This window comes from Salmo salar, chromosome ssa10 (assembly GCF_905237065.1).
Source record: "Salmo salar chromosome ssa10, Ssal_v3.1, whole genome shotgun sequence".
Classification (NCBI taxonomy): Eukaryota; Metazoa; Chordata; class Actinopteri; order Salmoniformes; family Salmonidae; genus Salmo; species Salmo salar.
Genome location: NC_059451.1, coordinates 27,624,871 through 27,648,314, shown reverse-complemented (window position 1 = coordinate 27,648,314; position 23,444 = coordinate 27,624,871). Strand labels below are relative to the sequence as shown.

The 23,444-nt window shown below is 44.3% G+C and overlaps 1 protein-coding gene across 6 annotated transcripts in view; it reads left to right on the top strand.

The window, feature by feature from the left end:
• Nucleotides 1-23,444, top strand: part of cacna1ea (calcium channel, voltage-dependent, R type, alpha 1E subunit a) — a 124,011-nt gene that overhangs the window by 90,677 nt on the left and 9,890 nt on the right. For 2 of the 6 annotated variants that reach the window (XM_014216685.2, XM_014216684.2), the window contains 21 exons: nucleotides 15-106; nucleotides 3,384-4,130; nucleotides 4,348-4,592; nucleotides 4,797-4,908; nucleotides 12,714-12,843; nucleotides 13,824-13,883; nucleotides 14,211-14,317; nucleotides 14,529-14,540; nucleotides 16,142-16,238; nucleotides 17,851-18,011; nucleotides 18,175-18,312; nucleotides 18,641-18,842; nucleotides 19,324-19,488; nucleotides 20,040-20,150; nucleotides 20,260-20,340; nucleotides 20,444-20,563; nucleotides 20,788-20,853; nucleotides 20,988-21,079; nucleotides 21,168-21,330; nucleotides 21,993-22,120; nucleotides 23,288-23,384. In XM_014216685.2, coding sequence (XP_014072160.2) covers nucleotides 15-106; nucleotides 3,384-4,130; nucleotides 4,348-4,592; nucleotides 4,797-4,908; nucleotides 12,714-12,843; nucleotides 13,824-13,883; nucleotides 14,211-14,317; nucleotides 14,529-14,540; nucleotides 16,142-16,238; nucleotides 17,851-18,011; nucleotides 18,175-18,312; nucleotides 18,641-18,842; nucleotides 19,324-19,488; nucleotides 20,040-20,150; nucleotides 20,260-20,340; nucleotides 20,444-20,563; nucleotides 20,788-20,853; nucleotides 20,988-21,079; nucleotides 21,168-21,330; nucleotides 21,993-22,120; nucleotides 23,288-23,384 — 3,126 coding nt within the window. Of the gene's footprint in view, nucleotides 1-14; nucleotides 107-3,245; nucleotides 4,131-4,347; nucleotides 4,593-4,796; nucleotides 4,909-12,713; nucleotides 12,844-13,823; nucleotides 13,884-14,210; nucleotides 14,318-14,528; nucleotides 14,541-16,141; nucleotides 16,239-17,850; nucleotides 18,012-18,174; nucleotides 18,313-18,640; nucleotides 18,843-19,323; nucleotides 19,489-20,039; nucleotides 20,151-20,259; nucleotides 20,341-20,443; nucleotides 20,564-20,787; nucleotides 20,854-20,987; nucleotides 21,080-21,167; nucleotides 21,331-21,992; nucleotides 22,121-22,430; nucleotides 22,528-23,287; nucleotides 23,385-23,444 lie in introns of all 6 variants that reach the window. The other 4 variants (XM_014216683.2, XM_014216680.2, XM_014216681.2 and 1 more) reach the window with 3 other exon arrangements.

Below are 23,444 nucleotides of genomic sequence, written 5' to 3'. Positions count from 1 at the left end.
AATCGTATATCTAGGACGAAGAGGACGAAGAGGCTGCTTTCAATCAGAAACATGCTCTCCAAAAAGCCAAGGAAGTTGGGGCCATGTCTTCCCTGATGTCCTCACAGTAAGTGGTGTGTGTACCCCTGCTGCCTGTTCCCCTTCCTCTCTGTCTCCCTCAGGACTCTAATAGACTGCTAACTAACAGTACTAACACTGTGTAATCCCACCAGAGGCTGTTGCTGCAGCACAGACAACACTAAAGGAAGGGAGGGGTTGAGGCTGACAAAGCCTTAGGGAATCAGTTTGACTATGGGATATGTTTGTTATGTCGTGCTATGCATTGGAATTTTGTAAGTTGCCAGGGATATTTGCCTTGTAATGCATTAGAGCCCTGGGTTTTAACTAGATTAGATTATACACTGAGTGTACAAAACATTAGGAACACCTTCCTAATATAGAGTTGCACCCTCTTACTCCCGCAGAACATCCTCAATTCATCACAAGATGTCAAAAGCGTTCCACAGGGATGCTGGCCCACTTTGACTCACAGTTGTGTCAAGTTGGCTGGATGTCCATTGGGTGATGGACCATTCTTGATACACACGGGAAACTGTTGAGCGTGAAAAACCCAGTAGCGTTGCAGTTCCTGACACACTCTAACCAGTGCGCCTGGGACCTACTACCATACCCTGTTTAAAGGCCCTTAAATATTTAGTCTTGCCCATTCCCCCTCTGAATGGCACACATACACAATCCATCTCAATTGTCTCGAGGCTTAAAAATCATTCTTTAACCTGTCTCCTCCCCTTCATCTACACTGATTGAAGTGGATATAACAGTATTGCATCAATAAGGGATTATAGCTTTCACCTGGATTCACCTGGTCAGTCTATGTCATGGATGAGCAGGTGTTCCTAGTGTAGTTTGTGTTACTGGTAAATTATAGTTGATTTAGTCAGTTTGATCTATGTACAGGCTACTGTAATTGGAGCTGTATAATGGAGCCCCGGACAGTCGTAGTGCCCTTCATAATGACGTTTATATGGCTGAAAATATGTTCTGGAAACAACTGAACTGAACAACTAAAGATGTATTGATATGCCCTTCCTGATAGGTCTATAAGTCTGTTTTAACTTGTACCTCTATAATTTTCTCTAAATTCAACAGTGTGTCACCATGGCTACCGGCAGGCTTCCCAGTATCTGCAGGGATGAGCCTATACCGTTGTCATAGAGACAGCATTACTGGCATCCAAATTAATATATCATTCCCATTCGAGAAATATACTGCAGTACTTAGTCACCCTTACTTTCACAAGACTGATTTTTTGTAATCATTATGTTTTTGGAGTAAGTAGAAGAATTACCAAGTGTCAGGAAGTCATTCATCTGGACATGCCATGTTGGGTTATAAGAGACAAGAGTCATAAAGTAATGTTATTTCATCAAAGCCCACGGTATTGATTTCCTATATGAATGGTCTGACACCCAGTCTGTCTGGTGGAAGTGCATGTACTTGGGCATGGTGCAACATAGAGAGATGGTACGCATGTTGACAATGAACAGCATATTGCATGGTCATTCAAACCACATGCACGGAAAAATCATTTAAAAATGTTTCATAATTAAACATTTTGGTCTCATGCTGTGCGGCATTAGTTCTCCTTGGCAATACGTTAGTACAGAAGGAGTAAAGATTAGCAGAGCTGTGATGCGTGCTACAAATATAACCAGTTCTATGAATTGCTTATGCGGAAATATCAAACTGCAGGATTTTTGCCTGAGTATCTTGAAGTTGTTGGTTTTTCATCTAGGTTCACCCAGGTTGAGGCATAGATATATGTGCAGGGTTTTGCAGTGTACCTTATGACATATTCAGGGTCAGGCACTTGTCGAATCACATTGATGAGATTTGAATACCATAGGGTTTTCCAGCATCTGTGTTTGGAGAAAACTCTGAACTTTGGTAGCATTGCATCATGTCTGTGATGTTTGGGGTGAAATGCTGTAACTGTCTTCCTTCCGGGGGCTCTTGCACAACTGACCTTCAGAGCATGATGATGATGATGTTGACTAAGTGAAAAAGGTTGAAGCATGTCTGAGACTCCTGATAATGTAGAGAGCGGTGGGTGCATGTCTCTCTCTGACCAGCATGACCAATGAGAATGTTACCCTGGCACAACTTTGGAGAGGATAGCTGCACACATAATGCAAACTGATATGGTTGCTTTGCCTAAACAATCTCCGTCTCTGTTCTGTTTGTGCCAATGAAGGCCATTTCTGTGTTTTATTCCTGTGCCATACTGTATCTCTGAATGTCTTAAACATTTCAAACTTCCTGAATATTTTATATGTTGCACCTGTTGATGTTAATGTTGTTCTGATCTAATACTGCTGCCATCCTGTTTGTCATGTGGCGCTTTGCCTGGCTAGAGGCACAATCCAAAACATTTAAGCAATATTCATTTGGTTGAATCATTTAACAGGGTTTTACTACTTGGTAATACAGAAAATAATGATTTCGGCTATACAGAAATACAATGCAGTAGACTATAGTCTAATAGTGATCCATTGAAATTGGTCATGTGTTTTGAACTGTGTCTCAGGGCCTGTTTTGTCTCTGCTCACAAAAGCACTAATGTCTTGTTTTCAACCAATCGCTTATTGATAACACGGACCACACAAGAGTACAAGTACGAGTAAGTATTAACACTGTCTGTTCATTTCAATTTCAAAACAAACTGCCTGATTTTCTTAACTGGGTAAATCTTCTGTTCTCATTTTATTACATTCCTCGTTTTCCTTCCAGAATCTTACAGTATTTGGCTCTGCTTTTTATATCAGTTCCACTGGTTTCTACATCTCCCACTTTCATTATAGTTATTACAACTTCCTAGTTACATTTTGCTTAATTTATTACATAACATCTTCATTGATCCAGTAAATTGTTTTTCATCAATGCTTAATTAAAATTCTGGATCTTGTTTACCAAGCTTTGAAAATCAGACTAGATTGCCTTTTCTCGAATGTGTTCCAACTGCTCACTGGTTTTGTACAAATGTTTTATTTATAAATGTATGTTTCACAAACATTTGTACACAAGCAAGTAAAATAAATTAAAAAACAATTCTAACACATTTTGGAATTGGTTTAAAATGAAAAGTAGAACTTACAACATTCAGTGTATATCACTGTTTTAGACAAGTACTGTGTTGCTATCTCCCTTACTGCTCATCCTGACAGTGTTGTTGTCCTCTCTCCCAGCAGGAGGAGGAGACCTTACCTGTACAGGAAAAGAGCGATACACAGGAGCCGGCCTGCCTACTCTCTGGAGGAGGCTGAGAGCCTCGCCGAGGGGCCCCCCTGCCCGCCATTGAATTCCTCTAACTCTTTCATGTCCAGGGGAGAGAGGAGAAGACGGATGACCATGTCTGTGTGGGAGCAGAGAACCAGCCAACTGCGCAGGCACCGGCAGATGTCCAGCCGAGAGATCCTCTTCAGCAGCCCCAGTGAGGAGCAGGAAGCGCCCCCTGGATGTCCCCACCACCTCAAAGCCACAGGCACACCCACAGGCAGCCTGAAACTGGCTGACCCCACGGCTGACCCTACGGCCTCCTTATCTCAGCCCCCCAAGCCAATGGACCTAACTCTAGAGAAGCCACCCCTGTCCATGGGGGTCCTTGAGCCCCCCTTGTCCGTCCCTTTAGCAGAGCCACCCATACCCATCGACAGTCCCCTGCCTGACCCCCCCACGTCCACAGTTGTGTCCATTCCGGAGCCCACTGAATCTGAGCCGTGCCCAGAGGGCCAGGTTGATGTCACCGACCACTGCCACCCAGGTCTCAATGGCCGCAGGAGCCCCAGGTTAAATGGGGAGAGAAGGCAGAGAGCAGTGCGTAAGTTCCGCCCTCCTGCTGGTGATACCCTGACCCCTGACATGGCAGGGATGAGGCTCAGGAGGCCAAGGGGCACAGGGCACCACGAAGCCCAGGTTGGGGCTAGAGGCCTGGACTCACCCCAGGGGGAGGGGAGCAGTCGCTCTGTCAGCAGGGAGAGGAAGACCCCAGAGGAACAACAGGACAAGGAGAGGAGAGCCTGTAACACGGGAGAGACCAGCCAGCCTTCTGAGACCAGGGAAGCTGAACACAGGTGAGGAGGAACTGACACTGATGTACAGCTAGTTCTATTAGTTCAGTAAATAGTAGACTGTTTGTATAGTATTCTGTAGACTCTGTTTGTATAGTAAACTCTCAGTAGTCAGGTTTCTGCTATGTTCAATGTATCAGACTTCAGGGTGCCCAAAATGCAACAAATCCCCAGTGAATCTAGACTCCAAGCCTAGATGTTGTCCCTTGCTCCTCCACAGACAGGGTGACCCTAACCAGGCTGGAGGTCCTCAGCTGCAGAACGGGGAGGAGGGTCCACAGTCAGAACCACCCCCCCTTCAGTCATTTCAGGTTGCAGTACCGGAGCTCCCAGAGGGTCAGACAGGAGACAGTGATACTGGTAACAACGCCACCACTCTGAACCAGGATAAGTCCCCTCTGAGCTCCAGTATCTACATAGAGGTGACCAATGTTCAGTCTTCACTAGAGCTCACCCCCAGCACAGGTAACACCTTCAAGTGTGTCCTTATTCTATCACATATGTGCATTCAGTGTGCTCTCACATTAAAAATAGTTCAGCTGTGAGGTGAATGAAATGCCTTGGTGTATGAAAGCCTCCATCTCTTGGGGGTTGGAGATATCTCTGATATCACAGCATGGTACCACAATCAGTGCACAGCAGCACACCCACATTCTCAACCTTTTCCAGGTAACAGTAAAGACATGGAGGTGTCCAAGCCTGAGAAGGAAGAGGAGCAGTTGACCAGCCCAGCCAATATTGTCACGCCTGACAGCATGTTCATCTTCAAACCTGGCAACCCGTAAGTCTCCCTCTGCTCCTCTCTGCTACTCCTATTACATCGTCCTAACACCATCAACCTAACACATTCATCAGAGTACCGTCAGCCTAACACCATCATCCTAACACCATCTACCTAACAACATCATCCTAACACCATCATCCTAGTACCATCAACCTAACACCATCAACCTAACACCATCAACCTAACACCATCATCCTAACACCAAATCAAATCAAATGTATTTATAAAGCCCTTCTTACATCAGCTGATATCTCAAAGTGCTGTACAGGAACACAGCCTAAAACCCCAAACAGCAAGCAATGCAGGTGTAGAAGCGAGGTGGCTAGGAAAAACTCCCTAGGAAGGCCAGAACATAGGAAGAAACCTAGAGAGGAACCAGGCTATGAGGGGTGGCCAGTCCTCTTCTGGCTGGGCTGGGAGGAGATTATAACAGAACATGGCCAAGATGTTCAAATGTTCATAGATGACCAGCATGGTCAAATAATAATAAGCACAGTGGTAGTCGAGGGTGCAACAGGTCAACACCTCAGGAGTAAATGTCAGTTGGCTTTTCGTAGCCGATCACATTCAGGGTATCTCTACCGCTCCTGCTGTCTCTAGAGAGTTGAAAACAGCAGGTCTGGGACAGATAGCACGTCCTGTGAACAGGTCAGGGTTCCATAGCCGCAGGCAGAACAGTTGAAACTGGAGCAGCAGCACGGTCAGGTGGACTGGGGACAGCAAGGAGTCATCAGGCCAGGTTGTCCTGAGGCATGGTCCTAGGGCTCAGGTTCTCCGAGAGAGAGAAAAAGAAAGAAAGAAAGAAAGAAAGAAAGAAAGAAAGAAAGAAAGAAAGAAAGAAAGAAAGAAAGAAAGAAAGAAAGAAAGAAAGAAAGAAAGAAAGAAAGAAAGGAGAGAAAGAGAGAGAGAATTAGAAGAGCATACTTAAATTCACATAGGACACCGGATAAGACAGGAGAAATACTCCAGATATAACAGACTGACCCTAGCCCCTCGACACATAAACTACTGCAGCATAAATACTGGAGGCTGCGACAGGAGGGGTCAGGAGACACTGTGGCCCCATCCGATGATACCCCCCGACAGGGCCAAACAGGCAGGATATAACCCCACCCACTTTGCCAAAGCACAGCCCCCACACCACTAGAGGGATACCTTCAACCACCAACTTACCATCCTGAGACAAGGCCGAGTATAGCCCACAAAGATCTCCGCCACGGCACAACCCAAGGGGGGGCGCCAACCCAGACAGGAAGATCACGTCAGTGACTCAATCCACTCAAGTAACGCACCCCTCGTAGGGACGGCATGGAAGAGCACCAGTAAGCCAGTGACTCAGCCCCCATAATAGGGTTAGAGGCAGAGAATCTCAGTGGAGAGAGGGGAACCGGCCAGGCAGAGACAGCAAGGGTGGTTCGTTGCTCCAGTGCCTTTCCGTTCACCTTCACACTCCTGGGCCAGACTACACTCAACCATAGGACCTACTGAAGAGATGAGTCTTCAATAAAGACTTAAAGGTTGAGACCGAGTCTGCGTCTCTCACATGGGTAGGCAGACCATTCCATAAAAATGGAGCTCTATAGGAGAAAGCCCTGCCTCCAGCTGTTTGCTTAGAAATTCTAGGGACAATAAGGAGGCCTGCGTCTTGTGACCGTAGCGTACGTGTAGGTATGTACGGCAGGACCAAATCGGAAAAATAGGTAGGAGCAAGCCCATGTAATGCTTTGTAGGTTAGCAGTAAAACCTTGAAATCAGCCCTTGCCTTAACAGTAAGCCAGTGTAGAGAGGCTAGCACTGGAGTAATATGGTCAAATTTTGGGGTTCTAGTCAAGAATCTAGCAGCCGTGTTTAGCACTAACTGAAGTTTATGTAGTGCTATATCCGGGTAGCCGGAAAGTAGAGCATTGCAGTAGTCTAACCTAGAAGTGACAAAAGCATTGGCTAGCTTTTCTGCATCATTTTTGGACAGAAAGTTTCTGATTTTTGCAATGTTACCTAGATGGAAAAAAGCTGTCCTTGAAACAGTCTTGATGTTCGTCAAAAGAGAGATCAGAATCCAGAGTAACGCCGAGGTCCTTCACAGTTTTATTTGAGACGACTGTACAACCATCAAGATTAATTGTCAGATCCAACAGAAGATCTCTTTGTTTCTTGGGACCTAGAACAAGCATCTCTGTTTTGTCCGAGTTTAAAAGTATAACATTTGCAGCCATCCACTTCCTTATGTCTGAAACACAAGCTTCCAGTGAGGGCAATTTTGGGGCTTCACCATGTTCCATCAAAATGTACAGCTGTGTGTCATCCGCATAGCAGTGAAAGTTAACATTATGTTTCCGATTGACATCACCAAGAGGTAAAATATATAGTGAAAACAATAGTGGTCCCAAAACGGAACCTTGAGGAACACCGAAATCTACAGTTGATTTGTCAGAGGACAAACCATCCACAGAGATAAACTGATATCTTTCCGACAGATAAGATCTAAACCAGGCCGGAACTTGTCCATGTAGACCAATTTGGGTTTCCAATCTCTCCAAAAGAATCTGGTGATCGATGGTATCAAAAGCAGCACTAAGGTCTAGGAGCACGAGGACAGATGCAGAGCCTCGGGCTGACGCCATTAAAAGGTAATTTACCACCTTCACAAGTGCAGTCTCAGTGCAATGATGGGGTCTAAAACCAGACTGAAGCATTTTGTATACATTGTTTGTCTTCAGGAAGGCAGTGAGTTGCTGCGCAACAGCTTTTTCATAATTTTTTGAGAGGAATGGGAGATTTGATATAGGCCGATAGTTTTTTTTATATTTTCTGGGTCAAGGTTTGGCTTTTTCAAGAGAGGCTTTATTACTGCCACTTTTAGTGAGTTTGATACACATCCGGTGGATAGAGAGCCATTTATTTTGTTCAACATAGGAGGGCCAAGCACAGGAAGCAGCTCTTTCAGTTGTTTAGTTGGAATAGGGTCCAGTATGCAGCTTGAAGGTTTAGAGGCCATGATTATTTTCATCATTGTGCCAAGAGATATAGCACTAAAACACTTGAGTGTCTCCCTTGATCCTAGGTCCTGGCAGAGTTGTGCAGACTCAGGACAACTGAGCTTTGGAGGAATACGCAGATTTAAAGAGGAGTCCGTAATTTGCTTTCTAATGATCATGATCTTTTCCTCAAAGAAGTTCATGAATTTATCACTGCTGAAGTGAAAGCCATCCGCTCTTGGGGATTGCTGCTTTTTAGTTAGCTTTGCGACAGTATCAAAAATAAATGTTGGATTGTTCTTATTTTCCTCAATGAAGTTGGAAAAATAGGATGATCGAGCAGCAGTGAGGGCTCTTCGATACTGCACGATACTGTCTTTCCAAGCTAGTCAGAAGACTTCCAGTTTGGTGTGGCGCCATTTCCGTTCCAATTTTTTGGAAGCTTGCTTCGGAGCTCAGGTATTTTCTGTATACCAGGGAGCTAGTTTCTTATGACAAATGTTTTTTGTTTTTAGGGGTGCGACTGGATCTAGGCTATTGCGCAAAGTTAAATTGAGTTCCTCAGTTAGGCGGTTAACTGATTTTTGTACTCCGACGTCCTTGGGTAGGCGGAGGGAGTCTGGAAGGGCATCTAGGAATCTTTGGCTTGTCCGAGAATTTATAGCACGACTTTTGATGATTTTTGGTTGGGGTCTGAGCAGATTATTTGTTGCGATTGCAAACGTAATAAAATAGTCGTCCGATAGTCCAGGATTATGAGGAAAAACATTAAGATCCACAACATTTACTCCACGGGACAAACTAGGTCCAGAGTATGACTGTGGCAGTGAGTAGGTCCGGAGACATGTTGGACAAAACCCATTGAGTCGATAATCACTCCGAAAGCCTTTTACATTAGCTCTTTAGACTTTTCCATGTGAATATTAAAGTCACCAAGAATTAGAATATTATCTGCCATGACTACAAGGTCCGATAGGAATTCAGGGAACTCAGTGAGGAACTCTGTATATGGCCCAGGAGGCCTATAAACAGTAGCTATAAAAAGGGATTGAGTAGGCTGCATAGATTTCATGACTAGAAGCTCAAAAGACAAAAACTTCTTTTTTTTGTACATTTAAATTTGCTGTCATAAATGTTAGCAACACCTTCACCTTTGCTGGATGCGCAGGGGATATGGTCACTAGTGTAACCAGTAGGTGAGGCCTCATTTAACACAGTAAATTCATCAGGCTTAAGCCATGTTTCAGTCAGGCCAATCACATCAAGATTATGATCAGTGATTAGTTCATTGACTATAACTGCCTTGGAAGTGAGGGATCAAACAATAAGTAGCTCTATTTTGAGATGTGAAGTATCACAATCTCTTTCAATAATGGCAGGAATGGAGGAGGTCTTTATTCCAGTGAGATTGCTAAGGCGAACACCGCCGTGTTTAGTTTTGCCCGACCTTAGGTCGAGGCACAGCCACAGTCTCAATGGGGATAGCTGAGCTGACTACACTGACTGTGCTAGTGGCAGACTCCACTAAGCTGACAGGCTGGCTAACAGCCTGCTGCCTGGCCTGCACCATATCTCATTGTGGAGCTAGGGGAGTTAGAACTCTGTCTATGTTCGTAGATAAGATGAGAGCACCCCTCCAGCTAGGATGGAGTCCGTCACTCCTCAACAGGCCAGGCTTGATCCTGTTTGTGGGTGAGTCCCAGAAAGAGGCCCAATTATCTACAAATTCTATCTTTTGGGAGGGGCAGAAAACAGTTTTCAACCAGTGATTGAGTTGTGAGACTCTGCTGTAGAGCTCATCACTCTCCCTAACTGGGAGGGGGCCAGAGACAATTACTCGATGCTGACACATCTTTCTAGCTGATTTACACACTGAAGCTATATTGCGCTTGGTGACCTCTGACTGTTTCATCCTAACATCGTTGGAACCGACGTGGATAACAATATCCCTATACTCTCTACACTCGCCAGTTTTAGCCAGCACCATCTTCAGATTAGCCTTATCGTCGGTAGCCCTGCCCCCTGGTAAACAGTGTATGATCGCTGGATGATTCGTTTTATGTCTAATACTGCGGGTAATGGAGTCGCCAATGACTAGGGTTTTCAATTTGTCAGAGCTAAATGGTGGGAGGCTTCGGTGTATCAGACCCCGTAACGGAAGGAGTAGAGACCAGAGAAGGCTCGGCCTCTGACTCCGACTCGCTGCTTAATGGGGAGAACTGGTTGAAAGTTTCTGTCGGCTGAATGAGCGAAACCGGTTGAGCATTTCTACAGCATTTCCCTCTAGAAGCCATGAGAAAGTTGTCCGGCTGCGGGGACTGTGCGAGGGGATTTATAATACTATCTGTATTTACTGGTGGCACAGAAGCTGTTTCATCCTTTCCTACACTGAAATTACCCTTGCCTAACGATTGCGTCTGAAGCTGGGCTTGCAGCACAGCTATCCTCGCTGTAAGGCGATCGTTCTCCTGTATATTATGAGTACAGCGACTGCAATTAGAAGGCATCATGTTAATGTTACTACTTAGCTTCGGCTGGTGGAGGCCCTGACGAACCACGTCCAGATAAAGCATCCGGAGTGAAAAAGTTGAATGAAAACAAGTCGAGCGAGGGAAAAACTAAAAATATAAACGGTAATTAAAAAGTAAAAAACGTAAAGTTGTCAGGTAGCAAAGTAAGGTTAGCAACAAAACGCACAGCAGCACGTAAACAAGTCTGCAAGTTGTGACCGGAAATGACGAAAAAGAGTGTCCATGACAGACAGCCATCATCCTTACACCATCAACCTAACAACATCATCCTAATCCCATCATCCAAGTGCCATCATCTCAACACCAACAACCTAACACCATCATCCTAGTACCATCATCCTAACACCATCAACCTAACAACATCATCCTAACACCATCATCCAAGTGCCATCATCTCAACACCAACAACCTAACACCATCATCCTAGTACCATCATCCTAACACCATCAACCTAACACCATCATCCTAGTTCCATCAACCTAACACCATCAACCTAACACCATCAACCTAACACCATCAACCTAACACCATCAACCTAACAACATCATCCTAACACCATCATCCTAGTACCATCATCCTAACACCATCATCCTAGTACCATCATCCTAACATCATCAACCTAACACCATCATCCTAACACCATCATCCTAGTACCATTAATCCTAACACCATCTACCTAACAACATCATCCTAACACCATCATCCAAGTACCATCATCTCAACACCATCATTCTAGTAACATTATCCTAGTACCATCATTTTTTGTACATTTATACATTTTAGTCATTTTAGCAGACGCTCTTATCCAGAGCGACTTACAGTAGTGAATGCATACATTTCATTTCATGCATTTTTTTTATTAAAAAAATATATATTATTATAATTTTTTTCTACTGGCCCCCCGTGGGAATCACTCCCACAACCCTGGCGTTGCACACACCATGCTCCACCAACTGAGCCACAGTCATCCTAACACCATCATTCTAGTACCATCATCCTAGTACCATCATCTAACACCATCAACCTTACACCATCATCCTAACACCATCAACCATCAACCTAACACCATCAACCTAACACCATCAACCTAACACCATCATTCTAGTACCATCATCTAACACCATCAACCTAACACCATCATCCTAACACCATCATCATAGTACCATCAACCTAGTACCATCATCCTAGTACCATCATCATAGTACCATCATTCTAACACCATCATCCTAACACCATCATCCTAACACCATCAACCTAACACCATCAACCTAACACCATCATCCTAACACCATCATTCTAGTACCATCATCTAACACCATCAACCTAACACCATCATCCTAGTACCATCATGTGGGGATAGGGCACGACAACACCTTTTCCCCCTCAGGAGAATGAAAAGATTTGGCATGGGTCCCCAGATCCTCAAAACGTTCTACAACTGCACCATCGAGAGCATCCTGACTGGTTGCATCACCGCCTGGAATGGCAACTGCTCGGCATCTGACCGTAAGGCACGACAGAGGGTAGTGCGTACGGCCCAGTACATCACTGGGGCCAAGCTTCCTGCCATCCAGGACCTATATACTAGGCGGTGTCATAGGAAGGTCCCAACAATTGTCAGACTCCAGTCACCCTAGTCATAGACAATTCTCTCTAATACCGCACGGCAAGTGGTACCGGAGCACCAAGTCTAGGTCCAAAAGGCTTCTTAACAGCTTCTACCCCCAAGCCATAAGACCGCTGAACAACTAATCAAATGGCCACCCGGACTATTTACATTGAACCCCCCCCACTTTGATTTTACACTGCTGCTACTTGCTGTTTATTATCTATGCATAGTCACTTTACCACTACCTACATGTACAAATTACCTCAACTAACCTGTACCCCTGCACATTGACCCTGTATATAGCCTCGTTATTGGTATGTCATTTTCTTGTGTAACTTTTTGATAAAACATTTTTACTTTAGTTTATTTAGTAAATCTTTTCTTAACTCTATTTCTTTAACTACTTTTGTTGGTTAAGGGCTTGTAAGTAAGCATTGTATTCGGAGCATGTGACAAATACAATTTGATTTGATCATCCTAGTTCCATCATCTTAATAGCATAAACCTAACACCATCATCCTAACACCATCAACCTAACAACATCATCCTAACACCATCATCCTAACACCATCATCCAAACAATCTAACACAGACATGATAGAGCTATAGAAACAACACACTCATATCAGTCTTGCTCTGTCAGATGTTTCTCAGTCAGAGCGGTTGTGTCCTCTGTTCCTTCTCCAGGATCCGCCGGGCCTGTCACTATGTGGTGAACCTGCGTTACTTTGAGACATGCATCCTGCTGGTGATCGCTGCCAGCAGTATCGCCCTGGCTGCAGAGGACCCCGTGTCAGCCACCTCTAACTGGAACAAAGTGAGAGCCAGTCTGGTCACTGGGCTTTACATGGACTCAACAGATGGCTGTTTTCCTCGCTGACCTTGAGCCTCACTATTCTAACTGTCCTTCTCCACAATGGTGGCTAGGCTATTGTCTTTGGCGTGTGGTTGCTTTTGTTTTGCTTTGTTTTCCTCTGCTGTATTATCTTTCTCTCAGCATAACGACGAGTGCAAACGTGCGCCCCTGACGGGGATTGTGTCTGCGTCTGACACTCTATCTGATCTCACAGGGAGAGCAATATTAGAGTTGTCACTCTCTGCTCACACTGAGGAGTCAGATTAAGGAGAGGAGGGTGTTGTGGGGTGTAGAATCATCACATCACACTCCCTACAGCTGTCTCTGCTTTAGCCTCTTCATATGACAACAAGCCAAACAGATAGCATATCATTTTTTTGATGCCATTGTTTTGTATGTCGTTACAGAAGTTCCTTCAAGTAAAAACAAATCCTTGGGAATGTGTGCCTGGGGTCTCATATCTGGCCCTGTACTAGCTGAAAGACTAAAATAAAGCATTCTTATAATTGCTTTGTGAAGGTCTCCCACGGTGACTCAATGAGGGGGCTTCTCTGGATGTTGGTGATTGAGGCAGATTGAGTTGGAAATGAAATGGGCCTGTGTGATATGCAAGGAAGATAATCAAAGCACATATTCATCAGAAGGGTGCCACTTAAAAGCATCGTCTTAGAAATAAAAGGCCCTCAGGGTAAATGTAATCAATGTGACCATTAAAGAGAGAAGTTGGTTTCCTAAAGGCGGAATGTGTCCCCAGTTCAGTGGTGAAGAACAGATGCAACACATTAAACATAGTGTCTCAGAGTCTCTCTCTGGTCTTAAGTGCTTTTTGTTCTCCTGTAATGTATGAGCTAATGGCAAGTCATTAAATGTTCTTCATCAACCCCTGGAGTCCAATATTGTGATTCATGTATTAATATATTTGTCTACTTTTTACCCCACAGGTTTTGCGTTACTTTGACTACGTGTTCACAGGTGTCTTTACATTTGAAATGATAATAAAGGTGAGTTATTCAATCAGCAGGAATCCTGTATTAAAACTGTGTCATATTGACATGACAGAGGACATACTGTAGTGGAGACAGTTGGATTTGACAGATGGTACATGAACATGTTTGGCATAAGCTGTTACCCACTGGGCACACACTGGTTGAATTAATGTTCTTTCCATGTCATTTCAATGAATGACGTCTGTGCCCAGTGGGTAGTCCCGAGAAAATGTAATGTCAGATAGACAGAATGTACAGTATTTTGCTAATTAGCAGTGAGGCCCCCCTATGCCAATATTTAGTGCAGTTTTCAAATGACTTAATAAGATGTGTATTTGACAGATGATAGACCAGGGCTTGATTCTCCATGACGGCTCCTATTTCCGGGACCTGTGGAACATTCTAGACTTTATCGTGGTGGTCGGAGCTCTGGTGGCCTTCGCCCTCACGTGAGTCGTGTGACCTTGCATAGGTTATAACTTCCTGTGTAGTGGTTTGTGTAGTGTACAGTACTAGAATGTAAACTGCCAGTGTAGCTTGTTTTTCACTCTGTTTTGTGATATACATGTTTTTCCCACCCTGAGATGTACATGTTCAGTATCATGTATTTCTCTCTGTCGTCCTCTGCTCCTGTGGATTGTGTTGCTGTGGGACTGCCAGGAATGTGTTGGGGTAAAAACACTTTCTTCGCTCCCTTTCTTTCTGCTCATTTCTCAACAGTTCTCAACAGCATCCTGTCTTTCCTCTATAGTTCAGACGTGTACAGTGCTGTGAAAAAGTATTTGCCCCCTTTCTAATTTTCTCTACTTTTAAATATTTTTGATACTCAATGTTATCAGTTCTTCAACTAAAACCTAATATTAGATAAAAGGAACCTGATTGAACAAATAACACAACAATTACATACTTCTTTAATTTATTTCATAAACAAAGTTATGCAACACCCAATGCCCCTGTGTGAAAAAAGAATTGCCCCCTTACACTCAATAACTGGTTGTGCCACCTTTAACTGCAATGACTCCAACCAAACGCTTCCTGTAGTTATTGATTAGTCTCTCACTTCGCTGTGGAGGAATGTTGAACTGCTCACATGAACTGCTCGTGTCAAGTTCTGCCACAACATCTCAGTTAGGATTAGGTCTGGACTTTGACTAGGCCATTCCAAAACTTCAAATTTGTTGCCTTTTAGCCATTTTCATATAGACTTGATTGTGTGTTTTGGATCATTGTCTTGCTGCATGACCCAGCTGTGCTTTAGCTTCAGCTGACAGATGGATGGTCTGACATTCACCTGTAGAATTATCTAATACATAGCAGAATTCTACACTACCACCACCATACTTGACCGTTGGTATAAGGTTCTTACTGTGGAATGCAGTGTTTGGTTTTCGCCAGGCATAATGGGACCCATGTCGTCCAACAAGTTATACTTTTGACTCATCTGTCCATAGCACATTCTTCCAAGAGTCTTGCTGATCATCCAGGTGCTTCTAGGTGCTTTTTGGCATACTTGAGTCATCTTTTTGGACGAGGTGGCTCCCGTTATGTCTGGCGACGACTTGCCTTAATAGAAGGAATGATGAATTCTGCTCTATATCAGTGAATTCTACAGGGGAATGTCAGGCCATCTGCAGCTGGGTCACGCAGCAAGACAATGATCCAAAACACGCAATCAAGTCTACATGAAAATGGTTCAAGTGCAACAAATATTGAGATTTTTTAATGGCCTAGTCAGTCCAGACCTAATCCCAATTGAGATGTTGTGTCAGGACTTGAAACTAGCAGTTCCTGATTGAAAACCCACAAATGTCACTGAGTTAAAACAGTTCTACATACAAGAGTGGGCCAAAATTACTCCACAGCGAAGTGAGAGACTAATCAACAACTACAGGAAGCATTTGGTTTCATTCATTGCAGCTAAAGGTGGCACAACCTGTTATTGAGTGTTAGGGGGCAATTACTTTTTCACACAGGGGAATTGAGTGTTGCATAACTGTGTTAATTAAATAAATAAAGCAAGTATCAATTTGTTGTGTTATTTGTAAACTCAGGTTCCCTTTATCTAATATTAGGTTTTGGTTGAAGATCTGATGACATTCAGTATCAAAAATATGAAAAACTGAGAAAATCAGAAAAGAGGAAAATACTTTTTATGGCACTGTATCTCTTTCTAATCAGAGACGTAAAGTACAGTAATACATCTCCTGTAATATAGTTAGCTCAATGTTGGAGTGAGTTTATCAGGTCTTCATTCTATGTGTTTCTACTTGTAGAAATAATAAAGGACGGGACATCAAAACCATCAAGTCTCTTCGGGTGCTGCGCGTCCTGAGGCCCCTGAAGACCATCAAGAGACTACCGAAACTTAAGGTAACCTTTTCCATTTGTTTTCTCAGCAATTCCTTCCCATGTTAACAGTGCCTGCCCCAGTCAACAGTTGGAGGGATAGACTACATGGCAGTTTTATCAGGCTGTTCAGGGTTTATCAAGGCTGCAGTACTGTCTATGTGTGTGGTATAACGGTATCAGGTCAGTAGCCACTGCCACACATCCATTTAGTCACACCTATTTCCACATGAGGGTTTCCAGGCAGCAGAGAATCAGCTGGAGAAAAGATTGATAGATGAGGTGATAAACCTGAGCGTTCGAGCATGAAAACATTTAGTCAAGACTGAATTTCCCAAACCTCACACATTCCATTTCTGCTGGGGGGAAGAGTGTATCTGTCAAGGGAAATGAGGAAATGAGTCCGACTGATAACTGTGTGAGTCGACCAGGGAGTCAGTCAGTCAGCTGATACCAGACACACTGCAATCAATAGACCTGATTGTCCTGGGACTGGAAAGTGAAATAAAGATCGACAGAGTAATACAATCCTCTTCCAGTCACTCATGTAGCAACAACAGTTTGGGATCATATTGGACAATTGTATGCTATTTATACCACTTGAGTTAGAAGTCAGCGTTAAGGGCCTCCCGAGTGGTGAAAAGGTCTAATCAAATCACATTTAATTGGTCACATACACATGGTTAGCAGATGTTAATGTGAGTGTACTGAAATGCTTGTGCTTCTAGTTCCGACAGTGCAGTAATATCTAACAAGTAATATAACAATTCCACAACAACTACCTAATACACACAAATCTAAAGGAATGGAATAAGAATATGTACATATAAATATATGGATGAGCAATGACGAGCGGCATAGGTAAGATGCAATAGATGGTATAAGATACAGTATATACATATGAGATGAGTAATGTAAGATATGTAAACATTATTAAAGTGGCCTTATTTAAAGTGACTAGTGATCCATTTATTAAAGTGGCCAATGATTTGAGTCTGTATGTAGGCAGCAGCATCTCTGAGATAGAAGCTGCTTTTCAGTCTCTCAGTCCCAGCTTTGATGAACATCTAAGGCACTGCATCGCAGTGCTAGCTGCGTCACTACAGATCCTGGTTCGATCCCAGGCTGTGACGCAGCTGGCCGTGACCGAGAGACCCATGAGGCGGCACACAATTGGCCCAGCATCATCTGGGTTAGGGGAGGGTTTGACCGGCCGGGTCATCCTTGTCCCATTGCGCTCTAGCGACTCCTGTGGTGGGCTGGGTGCAATGCACGCTGACACGGTCGCCAGGTGTACAATGTTTCCTCTGACTCATTGGTGCAGCTGGCTTCCGGGTTAAGTGAGTTTTGTGTCAAGATGCAGTGCGGCTTGGCGGGGTCCTGTTTCGAAGGACACACGGCTCTCGACCTTCACCTCTCCTGAGTCCATATGGGAGTTGCAGCGATGGGACAAGAATGTAACTACCAATTGTGGAGAAAAAGGGGGAAAAAAATTAAAATAAAATAAAAGTCAGCCTCAACAAATCACTGGCTAACTGGACGAAAGCTGAACCCCCACAGTTTTAGCGTATCACTTTCTTTGACTCTCTTTTTCAATTGCCTTCCCTCATGCTTCGTCCTCTGCCTGTGTGTGTAGGCAGTGTTTGACTGTGTGGTGACCTCTCTGAAGAACGTCTTCAACATCCTCATCGTCTACAAGCTCTTCATGTTCATCTTCGCTGTCATCGCTGTGCAGCTGTTCAAAGGGAAGTTCTTCTACTGCACAGACGGATCCAAAGACACAGAGAAGGACTGCCAGTAGGTGTCTGCTGAGCTGCCTGTATACACTCATACACTGGGCCTTACAGAACACTAACATACTCTAGTTGTTATTGGAGACCTACAGAATGGTTGTGTTTTCTACTGCTTCTTTGTCCGCTGAATGTCTATTGTACACTGTGTGTCTGTCTCTTCCTATCAGAGGCTTCTACATTGACTATGAGAAGGATAAGAAGGAAGTGAAGAGGAGGGATTGGAGGAGACATGACTTCCACTATGACAACATAGTCTGGGCCCTACTCACTCTGTTTACTGTCTCCACTGGGGAGGGCTGGCCACAGTAAGTCTCACTCTCTCCATACACACTATTCACTATGTTACAACAGCACCTTGTGGCCTAGTGGTTAGAGTGTCCTCCCTGAGATAGAAAGGTTGGGAGTTCGATCCCTAGCCGAGTCATACTAAAGACTGCAATAGACTAGCGTTTTGTCCACGGGGTGTATTTGTGCCTCACGCTACAGAAACAGGAGATAGGCTCCTATGAGCAGTTCTGACTCACACAAGACTACTTTCATTTACTATGTCACTACTGTACATAAGTTAGACTGAAATATCTTTCAGAAAGTCCATTACTGAGTACACTGTGGTCTGTCTGTGTGTCTGTCCAGGGTCCTGCAGCACTCTGTGGACGTGACAGAGGAGGACAGAGGTCCCAGCCGGGGCAACAGGATGGAGATGTCCATATTCTATGTCATCTACTTTGTGGTCTTCCCCTTCTTCTTTGTCAACATATTTGTGGCTCTCATCATCATCACCTTCCAGGAGCAGGGAGACAAGATGATGGAGGAATGCAGCTTGGAGAAGAACGAGGTGATGGAGTCACACACATACACACACACAAACACAGTGAATCATAAAACAAGCCAAATGGAACCTAGACATTCCTTTTTAACTGTAGACTTTCCAGTGATAATCTAGGACACACCAGCTCAGTGTATGTGTTATTGATATGGTTTGCTGGTGGAATGTAGCACACACATCAAAATGACCCCGTCTGCGCTTTTAGACTTAACTCGCTCAGTCTTGACAGGTTATTACACAGAGGAGCACACTGGCTCATGGAAAAGGCCTGGTAAATATACAGGAATAGTGAGATTTCCCCTCCAGACTCACACAGTCTCTCCCACCAGGTATCCCTCAGTCAATATTGACCAGAATGTTCCCAGCAGTCCATACAGCAGTGTGTCTACTTCAAGGAGAAAATATAAGGACTTTCCCAGAGCTAACTGCTTCATGCTTATTCCCAACAAAGTGTTCTTCAACTTTCTTTCTTGTGTGTTTTCCCTTACAGAGGGCTTGCATTGACTTTGCCATAGGTGCCAAACCCCTGACCCGCTACATGCCTCAGAACAGACAGACGTTCCAGTACCGCCTCTGGCACTTTGTGGTCTCCCCCTCCTTCGAATACACCGTGCTGGCCATGATTGCACTCAACACCATTGTCCTGATGATGAAGGTGTGGATAATGATCACATTCAAACAATGCACTGAGCTAATCCCTTTTGTAAAGCAGGAGTCTAGTCCCTGTGGTGCAGAAGGTATTATGGAGCCTGTATCTGTAGCTGATTGGGGTTGTAAGATGCATGTCCCTCTACTCTGTGCTGTTCTCTAGCTAACGGTCTGGGTTTCTTCCATCCCCGTCCTTGTGAGCATTTAATTTATTCCAAGAAAAGGCCTTCAGTCAGACGGAAGGAGAGGATGACTCAGCCTCTATTAAATATTGATCTATATCCAACGGCTAGTATTTAACATGGCCTCGTTAACTCTGTCTGTACAACTCAGAGGAATGACTCCTTTTATAGCCTCAGCTTAATGTTACGCTATTTATGTATCAGATGAAATCTGCTATGAACCTGTGGCTATAGATCTACAGTTGTATGGAGATTGAGCAAGATGGTCTGTGTTTAGGTTCATTGTGGTATTTTGGGTTGTCTGTGCATCCCAGTAATTTGGGGTCATTCCAATGGTGTTTAATGGTGTCTCTCTTTATCTCCTATATGGTGGTAGTATTACTCTGCCCCACCAGCATACGAGGCTGTGCTGAAACACCTGAACACAGCTTTCACTGTGCTCTTCTCTGTGGAGTGTGTCCTCAAGATCATGGCCTTTGGCTTTCTGGTGAGGAGCAATTTAATGCCTTACTGTCCATGACATCATGATCTGATCCTGTTTGCAATGCTACTAACATCTACTGACTGAAGAATGGATGTTTTCCCCTCTTCTTCAGAACTACTTTCGAGACACTTGGAATATATTCGACTTCATCACAGTTTTGGGAAGCATCACAGAAATAGTGGTAGACTTGCAGGTAACAAAGCATTACTGAATATCAATCAATGGCTGATTGTGTTACCATTTCTATACAGTGCACTGCTAATGAGCTGTTAAAATACTCTCTCATCTCCCTGAAGTCAATTGAGACCTTCAACATGGGTTTCCTGAAGCTGTTCCGTGCAGCCAGACTGATCAAGCTGTTGAGGCAGGGCTACACCATCCGCATCCTGCTCTGGACCTTTGTCCAGTCCTTTAAGGTCAGCTCCACGCACAGTGCAGTACAGCACTGGATAGGGACACTTAACACTGAAGGCAGGTGTGTGTGTGTGTGTGTGTGTGTGTGTGTGTGTGTGTGTGTGTGTGTGTGTGTGTGTGTGTGTGTGTGTGTGTGTGTGTGTGTGTGTGTGTGTGTGTGTGTGTGTGTGTGTGTGTGTGTGTGTAATGTCTGTTACTGTGTCATGACACACGGTTTCTCTTTCAGGCTCTCCCCTACGTTTGTCTGCTCATTGCCATGCTCTTTTTCATATATGCAATCATCGGAATGCAGGTAAGGTGTTGCTCACACTCTTTATCTATTCTGCCGCTTTCTTAGTTTGTCATTGCATGATGTGAATCTGTCGGTTCTGTGTACAAGACAGAGTCAGGACATATCTCATGATATATGCCTGAATATTCCTCAAGGTTTTTGGAAACATTAGACTGGATGAGGAGACTCACATCAACCAACACAACAATTTCAAGACCTTTTTTGGTGCTCTGATGTTGCTATTCAGGTACAGTAGCATATCCTTCATGTGTCACACAGTGGCAAACCGGGCCTCATTTTCAGTCACTGAACGACACACCGCTGTCTGCCTGCAGGAGTGCCACGGGGGAGTCGTGGCAGGAGATCATGCTGTCATGTTTAGGGGGGCAGAAGTGTGAGCCAGACCCCTTAGCTCTAACATCAGACCACGAGGAGCGCTGTGGAACTGAGTTTGCCTACTTCTACTTTGTCTCCTTCATCTTCTTCAGTTCATTTCTGGTAAGAGTCCTACTCTGAGTCCTATTCTAAGAGCCCTGCTGTCTTACTCTAAAAGTTCTACTGTCCTACTCTGACTCCTACTGTCCTACTCTAAGAGTCCTACTGTTCTACTCTAAGAGTCCTACTGTTCTACTCTAAGATGTATACTGTCCTACTCTAAAAGTCCTACTGTCCTACTCTAAGAGTCTACTGTCCTACTCTAAGAGGTCTACTGTTTTACTTTAGCAGTCATACTGTCCTAACTCTAAGAGTCTTACTGTCATACTCAGAGTTACTGTTCTACTCTAAGAGTTCTACTCTAAAAATCCTACTGCCCTACTCTAAGAGTCCTTCTGTCCTACTCTAAGACTCCTTCTGTCCTACTCTAAGAGTTCTACTGTTCTACTCTGAGACCTACTCTAAGAGTCCTACTGTCCTACTCTGAGTCCTACTCTAAGATACCTACTGTCCTACTTTAAAGTCCTACTGTCCTAACTCTAAGAGTCCTACTGTAAGAGGTCTACTGTCCTAGTCAAAGAGTCCTCCTGTGCTACTCTAAGATTTCTACTCTTACCAGAAATGAGCGGAAGAAGTTGAAGGAGACACCTACATGCATATATATTTCACTTTCATACACACATACTGTAGTTCCTTGTCTATGACCTCCTCTAATCACTGTTCAGATGCTGAATCTGTTTGTGGCTGTAATCATGGACAACTTTGAGTACCTCACCCGGGATTCCTCGATATTGGGGCCTCACCACCTGGATGAATTTGTTCGTATCTGGGGTGAATATGACCGAGCTGCTTGGTAAGTCAGAGGCTCACCACAAGACAACACATACAAAGTAGCGGCACATATGTGAATTATTTACTAATGTACAGTTATTCTAATGTTACTCCCACCTACTTACAAAGACCACCATATAGCCCTAATGTCCAAAACATCTCATGATATGAAAGGTATTGCATATTTGGCTAATTGCTGTCCATTGTGTCCTGGTGCTTTGCTTTCCAGGTTATTTATCTTAGGGCAATGCTGGCACTTCGGCTCTGGTAAACTCCAGCAAAGCTGAATCTCTATGTTCATTGTTAACTACATAAATGTATGTTCTTTCCAGTGGAAGGATTCACTATAAGGAGATGTACAAAGTAGTACGTACTATTTCACCTCCCCTGGGCTTTGGAAAGAACTGCCCCTACATGGTGGCCTGCAAGGTTTGGCTCCCCCACCACTATCCCTCGCTCCCTCAACCCCTTCCTCCGTTGGGATCCTTGCTCTGCCCCCCACCCCCTCCATTCCTCTCTACCAGTTACTACTACTGCTCTAGGCCTGCTTGCACTGCTGGAGGGGGCCAGCTCTAGCTCTGCTCCAGGCCAAAGAATGACTGGGCTATGGCTTCAAGATACAAAGAGATGGGTGTTCCTCTAACATACAGAAAATGATGCACTTAATTCTGTAGATGCAGAGCAATAAGCTATTGGAAAATGTAGTATAAAGTTAACAACTACACAAAATCAGTTTTCTGTGATACCCTGGCTCTCTGTGCCTGGTTGGATCTGGTACCTCTGGGTTAGCTGACTGGTCCTAGAAGGATGAGAAGTGTTATGGTGGGGAATTCATGGCCTACTGTAAGTCCCTCCCTGACAAGTGTCAGCAGTACAGGTTTAGGATGTGAAGTAAGTATCTGCCAGATCCACAGAGGACCCTACTGTCATTCCTTTGGCCATGTTAGATTTCTTCCGCTCCCTCTTTTCTATGCCAGGTCTGCGTAGAAAGACCAGAACCTGATCTAATCATTTTCCTCTTTCTGTGTAATGCCATTGAATAACCCTCTTTCTGATATCTCTTCCCTCTTCCCTTTTCCCTTTTACATATTCCTTTCTTCCTCCATTCCTTTGGAATGCCTTCCTTGCCCTTTCTCCTCCTCCTCTACTTCCTCCTCGTCATCTGCCTTGCTCCCTGCCTCCTCCCCAGCGGGCGTATTCATTACACTGACATGTATGAAATGCTGACCCTCATGTCGCCACCTCTAGGCCTCGGCAAGAAATGTCCATCCAAAGTGGCTTATAAGGTAGACCAAAGACAGACAGGCAAAGTTTCTATGTTAGGTCAATGGAGACGGCAAACTAAA